General features: G+C 35.9%; 1 protein-coding gene across 1 annotated transcript in view; it reads left to right on the forward strand.

Moving 5' to 3' along the window:
- Window positions 1-7,576, forward strand: part of baiap2l1b (BAR/IMD domain containing adaptor protein 2 like 1b) — a 57,766-nt gene extending 50,190 nt beyond the window's left edge. Inside the window, exons 13-14 of the mRNA XM_042720863.1 lie at window positions 4,732-4,775; window positions 6,606-7,576. Coding sequence (XP_042576797.1) covers window positions 4,732-4,775; window positions 6,606-6,678 — 117 coding nt within the window. The 3' untranslated portion in view covers window positions 6,679-7,576. The remainder of the gene's footprint in view (window positions 1-4,731; window positions 4,776-6,605) is intronic.
- Window positions 7,577-8,294: the final 718 nt, after the last annotated feature.

Here is an 8,294-nt window from a genome sequence, read left to right on the forward strand (position 1 = left end):
AAGAAAAAGTAAGTCTATTTAAGCTCTAAATGCTATTTGGCATAAGTTAGGGTGTATTTATTGAATTTAGTTTAGGAATAATAGAAGCTCATGTGAAGTTCTCTCAGGTATCGGTGTGTATGTGTGTCAGTGTCAGAGTGTCTAGGCCGTGTCATGACGTGCATGCAGTTGCAGTCCTCACGTCGGAGTGGATCAAAGGATCAGGATCACTTTAAAGAGGTTTGCCGGTGGAGCAATGCTAAATCCAAACTGCTCTCTCAAAAGAGTGTCACCTCAGTGACAGCAAAAAATAAACAAAAGCTACCCTTTCAAGCCCACCACATCTCACTGTTTATTTTAGCGTGTTTGCTTTTTGCCAAAGATAAAAACAAAAAAGTATTCACTTTTAAGTGTATGCTATACTCAACATCATGAGACTTGGTTACAGATCATATTCTAAATTGTAAAGGAGTGGGAGTTAAAACGGTATCAGTAATGTAATTCCCATATTTTTGCTTTAAAAATTTAACCCCAAATGTATAGATTACATAAGAATGTAGTAACATCTACATGGTGGTTATGTAATATATACATCAATAATTAAAGTAATAAATAAATTAATAAATGAAAAAGACTTTCATCTTTTTTCTAACTTAAATGCAGCAAACCCAAAAATAAGATTATTCATAACAAATAAATGATACCTCTGACATATAAGCAAAACCAGCTTCACATTATGAAACACTTGAAGTGTTAATGTTTAAAAACCCAAGACCCAAAACAGCATGATAAAATTACTGGACACATTTTGTGGTTAAACAGCTGATACATACACACTGGGAGACCTGTGATATGTGACCAGACATCAGCTGAACTCAGTATAAAAGGTGCTATATGGAATTTTTTTTTTTTTTTTTTTTTTTTTTGCTAGTACTAAAGCATAATTACTTAAATATATATTGTTATCATTATTACCATAATAAGCCCTTTAAGATATAGCCTCTTGCCCACTCAAGCACACACATTAAGCTTGCTGCAAATGTAATAACTATGAATGTTTCAGAAAAAATAGCAAGGAGATTAATAATTTATTAAGAAACTAGTGTTTTCTGTAATATAAACACACGCTTAATCGACTGGCGGCTTAAAGGCTTAGTTCACCCAAAAAAATATAATTCTGTCATCAGTTACTCACCCTCATTTCGTTCCAAACCCATAAGACCTTTGTTCATCTTCAGATCACAAATTAAGATATTTTGATGAAATCCTATAGCTTTCTGACCCTGCATAGACAGCAATGCAACTACCATGTGCAAGACCCTGAAAGGTAGTAAAATAGTTGTTAAAATAGTCCATGTGACATCAGTGGTTCACGAAAAATACTTTTTGTGTGCAAAGAAAACTAAAATAATGACTTTATTCAACTATTTCTTCTCTTGCGCATGCGCCTTGTTTACAAGAAGAGGAATGTACATGCTATACATAAAACAGTCTTTGTATAAATAAAATGTTGAATAAGGTCATTATTTTGGTTTTGTTTTGTTTTTTGTGCACAAAGTATTCTCGTAGCATCATAAAAATAAGGTTGAACCACTGATGTCACATGGACTATTTTAATGATGTTCATAATACCTTTCTGGACCTTGAATGTGTCAGTTGAGTTGCTGTCTGTGTGTGGTCAGAGAGCTCTCGGAATGCATCAAAAATATCTTAATTTGTGTTCTGAAGATGATCTAAGTTCTTATGGGTTTGGAACGACATGAGGGCGAGTAATTAATGACAGAATGTTTTTGGGTGAACTATCCATTTCAATGAACGGCTACTAGTCTACTAGAAAAATCTTTGGTCAGGGGAAGAACATGTTTGTTTGCAGATATTTAAGAAACATGCTCATATATATTTAGGAAACAAGTTCACATACTTGTTTCTCCAAAAAACAAGATGCTACAGCAAGTTACTCTACTTTAAAATGTGTTCCTTGTCAGAATGTCTGTTTCTGTTCTGGTCTGTGTGATTTCACCCAAGAATATTGTAACACCTCGGGTTGTGTGTCCTCAATCTGGCAACCCCTGTGAGTATTTAGCCTGAGTAGGAGGGGTCAAGAGAAACGATTCTCTCCAATATTTTGAATTTGGACTGCAGTTCCCATTTCAACCACTAGCAGTCAACATTATATGCTGCACCTTTAATCTCACTAGGGGTGGAAATGGAATGCAACAATCGTATGTGAACGTCAGAGATGTTGAAAAGGAGGCTTTAGACTGTATGGTATTTATAACATGACAATACATCCAAAACACCATAGCCAGTTTTATCTGCACGCATGCAAACACATGTGGCAGAACTGTGGGCAGAGGCACATACGTGTAAATGACGGGATTTTGCTGATTCCCAGAACTGTTGGACTGTGGGCGATTTCACAGAGCAGCGTGTTACGCAAGTCAGGCAATGACATAAGGTCACGGTCCGCATCTATTGTATTATGCTCATGCTAATTTAAGTGGTAGGGCTAGTCTGATGAGACACACGATCTCGTTCCAGGTGCACCTTTTAAGTTGATGAGGTCTAATGACTCTGAAAGAGCCACCTGCATATGTAGTGCTATTTGTTTGGAGGGAGCCCTGATTTGTGATGTTTGTGGGCCGCGGGTGTCGATGGCCAGGCTGTGAAACTGGATACTCCACTCTCTGGACGCGGTGAAATATTAATCGCTCCTCCGCTGAGCCCCCGCCTCCCGTCACACACGCACATCCGGGCCACGGCTCCACCTTTCCAATGCAATTCCACTCGAACTTCAACCTGAAACCTAGTCGCAAATCCACCCATTCATTGACCCCGCAGGAAGCGAAAGCTCACCTCCTGATATTGTGCACACAATAGAAGTACAGGAGCCAGATCTGTAGGTGTGAAGCCCTGTTGTTCGGCACCTGTCCTCCCTGCCGAGGGTTGGCTCATCGCTGTGGCGAACGAGGGACTCGTGCCATGCAATTACTCAAGCCAAGCTCGTCTCTCCGCCCTGGAAAGCCAGGGTAAATGCAGACACTCTTGTATTAGAAGATGTCAAGCAGGAAAGGATATTGTCCTGTTCAAGAGAAGCGGAGGCTGTGTTTTTCAACAGACAATGTATTTTATCCATCAGGGTGGGGGAGAACGGGTCTTGAACGCTCACAGGTGAAGGCATTGTATGAAAAATGCTCCCTACCTTGTTTTTTGTTTGCATGAAAAGAAAAAAGAAAACTGCAGAATCTGATACAAGACTACAGTAGATGTGAATCTCAGAAGAATGCAAATAGTGACACTATGCATGAAAGAGCCTGTAACATTAGAAAACATCTGAACACTCTGACTAGTCTTACTGTATGTTATACGTGATGGATAAGATCGATATTTAGGTTGGGAAAATTGGCTTTCAGGCCACACGAAATGACAGGTCTAACCAGATAGATATGATATACGGCCATGTTTATGTCACAGACAAGATCTTGCTGGTGCCTGGAGTAAATATGCACAGCTGTATGACAGCAGTGGACCATTATGATGCCAGATGCCCACTAACTGAATCAAGAGGCATCTCTTTCCTGTGTACATTTACTGTGGTACACATCTGCCCTCTAGTGGAGAGACCAGCTCAGTGCTCAGATCTCAGTCCTGCACTCATTGTTATGAATCGTACACAAGTATAGTGGTTACTGTTGCTCATACTTAAGATTCTGATTTTAGCAAAGCACTAAACTTCAGAATATTATAAGTGCTTCTCCTTGCAAGTTTGGGATGATGGTTGGTTCATGTTGCCTTTCCCAAAATCAGAGCACCTGTATAGACACTAAAAACACTGGATCATGAGCTGCTCACATGTATCTTTTTGAAGCACATGTATCTATTTAATTAAATCACAGCCTCTGTGATTTTGTAATCGCACCAAGCCATATCACGATTTGGGTTTTATTCTGACTAATCATGCAGCCCTGGACTGAAGTCATATCTTGAGGCCAGCATATCATAAAGACTTGTGGGTGGACTCTTGACATGAGTCAGTAAACAAGCACCCAGAAACACATAGCAGTGCGTTTTAATATCTGCTTTTAAATTTGCATGCCTGATATATGCGTGCATATGCATAAGACAGTGACTGAGATATGAATTTGCATGCAAATTCCTAGACCGCCTATATGAAAGACTCCCTGTTTGTAGCAGACACTCATACCTGATAAGCGTAATCAGATCATGTGTGCTTTTATACCATATCGTGCATCTTTAACACGAGGTTAACTGGACTGGCGTTTCTAGCAGGACTAGATTCCAGACCGTCAGTGAGTCGACTCTTCCGTGTGATTGACTGTCTTCCTGTTAGACATCAGACCTGTGTGACTGCTGGATGTAGGAATGTGCATGGAATGCCTAAATGGAACCAGAAGCAATGAATCATGATTCATCTTCATTATTCTTCTAAACATTATAACATTTGTGCACAAAATTTGGATTAATAATCGAAATAAGCTTTTTTTCTGAAAAACAAAAAAAATGTATTCTACTTGCTGCTGGATTAAACATGCAACATTAGGGTCAAGTAACAACAAGGGAGTATATTACTGGTTTTTGTTGTTGTTGTGCACTTTTAGGGTATAGTATACAGTATAAGCTGTGCAGTACTGCTAGTATGAGTGTCTGTTTTATTTTGGGCTTTTACCCACTGAACACACTCCTGCTGTCTGCTCTGTAGATGTGACGTGTCCTGCTCTTTGTTTCCTGTAGGTGGTGCCTCAGTCAAACGGGCTGCCAAAGCATCCTATCCTAGGGTGAGTATTCTGTCTTCAGAGCTTCATGTAATGTGACTCATCAACTAGTGAAATTACATATACTGCAGATTTGTAATGTTTTTTAAAATAAGTCTCTTATGCTCATGAAGGCTTCATTTATTTGAACAAAAATACAGGAAAAAGGTAATAATGTGAAATATTATTACAATTTAAAATAATGGTTTTCTATTTTAAGATACTTCAAAGTGAAATTTATTTCTGTGATGCAAAGCTGAATTTTCAGCATCATTACTCCATTCTTCAGTGTCACATGATCCTTCAGAAATCATTCTAATATGTTAATTTATTATTAATGTTTCAAAAAGTTTTTTTTTTTTTTAACCTATGGTATTTCTTCGAATAAAATGATAAAAAGAACTGCATTTTTAAAAAATAGTAATCTTTATGTAACAATATATACTACCGTTCAAAAGGTTGGGGTCAAGTTGGGTTTTTTGAAAGAAATTATTACCTTTTATTCAGGGTGTGGTAAATAGATTAAAAGTGATAGTAAAGACTTATATTGTTAGAAAACATTTCTATTTTAATGAAGTGCTGTTGTCTTTAACTTTTTATTCATCAAAGAAACCTGAAATGTATTACTTTTGTCTTTGAATTTTGATTTATTTATTATAGCTTAAAGAAATATTAAATGGTGTTGTCAATATTGTCAATATATTAGAAGTTTAATGTTGAAAAGGGCTTGGATTAAAGGATATATTGCTGACCATAAATCCATCTTGCTGGAGAAGTAAGGTTGAGGATGGTGATGGTTCATGAACACACCTGCATGGTTTTAGAGATTTTTGCTTTACTAGGTCCTAGATTCTTCGTATTAGGCAGGTGGACAGACAACGAAATAAGAGACAAACATAAAATGTTGGGTCCAGACTAGTTTAATGATTGACAGACAGATAATTCTCTGAAGCTGGAAGTCAGAGGAGGCCCTCTCCTTTCAGGAATGGAGATCTGATTGTCTGCATTTGAAAAACAGGGTTAGTTTGTCAGTCAGTCCTGTGTCAGTACAGGTTTAGTTTGTCAGTCTGTTTATAAAAATAATCCAAACAAATTAAATGTGATTTTATTATGTGTTATAAGATGGGTTTATTTCTTTATTTGATTTGATTGTATTTTAATTATATTTTTCTCACCATTATATACTGAAAAGATGTTTTAATTATATTAAATTACAGTCAAGTTGTGACCTCAAAGTCATAGTTGGGGTGGGTTTGTTAACAGTGGAAAAATTTTCATACTAGTGCTGTCAAATGATTTATCGTGATTAAACGCATCCAAAAGAAAAGTTTTTGTTACATAATATATGTTTGTGTACTGTGTTTATTTATTATGTGTATATAACACACACACAGTATATATTTTGAAAATATTTACATGTATATACATTTTTACATTTTATATGATTATTTTTTAAATTATACATAAATATATTTAATATAAACAACATTTTTCTTAAATGTATACATGCATGTGTTTGTATTTATATATACATAAATACACACAGGACACACTCATATATTATGTAAACAAAGACTTTTATTTTGGATTAATCGTTTGACAGCACTATTTCATACAGATTTATGGGTAACACTTTATAATAACGTTCAGTTTTAAGTCATTTAGTTTGTCAAGATTAGTTAATGAACTAATCATTTACAAAACATTCATAAGTGATATATGCTAACAATTTGTGTATGTTTTGTTAATTCATTTACAAGTCATTAAACTTTTTCTTAAAGTTTGGTCCGAAATACGAAGTATGAGCAGTCTCTGCATACAAGCAGCTGGAGTAACCGTGTGTTGTGTCTGTAGGGGAGGGAATCCATTCGCTACCGTCAAACTTCGGCCCACAGTCACCAATGACAGATCAGCTCCCCTCATCTGATCAAAACCACCGAGGATGCTGGGAGTACTCACAGGACTTATACACACACACACACACACACACATCACATACTGTTCAACCACTATTTATGTCAGTCCCCTTTAAACCTCTCTCTCTGTGTGTGTATTAATGTATACACACTGACACACATACATGTGTGTGTATATATATATAGAGAGAGAGAGAGGGAATCAATGTACATGCATTTAGTTGTAATGATCCATAATCAGATGCTTAACTTTCAGAGTATCATTCTGTAAATATATGAGAGAAGATGGGTGTGATCTTAAGTTTTTTTTAAATCATTGTCAAGATATTTTCTAACATGTACACTAGATGGGAACCTGCGTTAGCAGAAACTCCTGATGATAGTGATGTGAACCGAAACACTGATGAGAAACTCAACTTACATGTACTGTTGATGCTGTCTGAACTGGTCTCTAACCCTCAAAACACTCGAGCTGGTAACTAATGGAGGAGCTGAGCGTGAAGTGATTAAAGCATTGTGCTTCCAGTGACTGGAAAGCAGAGCCGTGTTCAAGTAAGCACGTTTACCAGAGTTAGCTGGCTAACTCGCTCAGCTGGCCTCGAGGAGCACAGTCGAGAGTCGAGACCTCGTCCAGTGTGCAGGCAACACCGTCATCTACACAAGCCCTTTTAGCTCATTTTGTCTTTTAGATCATCGATGCTTTTAGAACGAGGGAGCTTTGCTTTTATCAGCATAGTCTTAACACTGAATAATGATCCATTGTCAGCCAGTGGATAGTGATTTATTTATCTTCTGCTTGGGGGAAGCTATTCATTTGGCTTTGATTGTATCAATGCACTTTTCTGTTGATGCTGGCCTGAGATCTTGTAGATCACTGCTGTATGAAAATAAAAATATTTTATTTCTAAATGTGTGCTTTTGTTCAAATATTAGAGTAACGTTGCAACTCCAAAGAACGAATGATTTACGTTAGAAATATTGTGAATGAGTATGAGTAAAGTTATTCTTTCATTCATTGCATTAGGGCCCTATGAAATTATTTTTTCCCCAATTTTTTTTTTTTTTTTCATTTTCATTTTTCTAGACTCCATTTTAATGGTTACATTGAATTGTATTAATCAAAAAGCATGTCTAATTACTTGAAATCATGAAACTTACACAATTTAATAGCAATTTATTAAAAGTTTCACAGAAATTACGTTTTTAAGGCACTATGATTTTTTTTTTTTTTTTTTTTTTTTTTTTTACCAAATTCTGTTTTCCATTAATTTTCTGGATTCCATTTGAATGAATGGAATTTTCAGAATCAAAAACATCTATAATTTATATTATTAAAAAAAAAAATACGTTTTTTTTTTTTTTTTCAGAAATGTTCAGTATTATGTGGCTTAATATCCAGACATTAGTCCATATTACATTTTGATTTACGTGTACCGAACTACTTTTGATTTATTCATCAAAAATTTGGAAAATTCCATGACATTCTGCATTACACCGTAAATTCCATTTTGATGACTTTATTCTAATAACTCCTGGAGGAATTGTTCACTCAAAAATTAACATTTACACTCGTTTTAGGAACCAAGTTGTTTTGAATACATAATCTATTTGAATAATTACAAACATG

Source organism: Cyprinus carpio, chromosome B3, assembly GCF_018340385.1.
Source record: "Cyprinus carpio isolate SPL01 chromosome B3, ASM1834038v1, whole genome shotgun sequence".
NCBI lineage: Eukaryota > Metazoa > Chordata > Actinopteri > Cypriniformes > Cyprinidae > Cyprinus > Cyprinus carpio.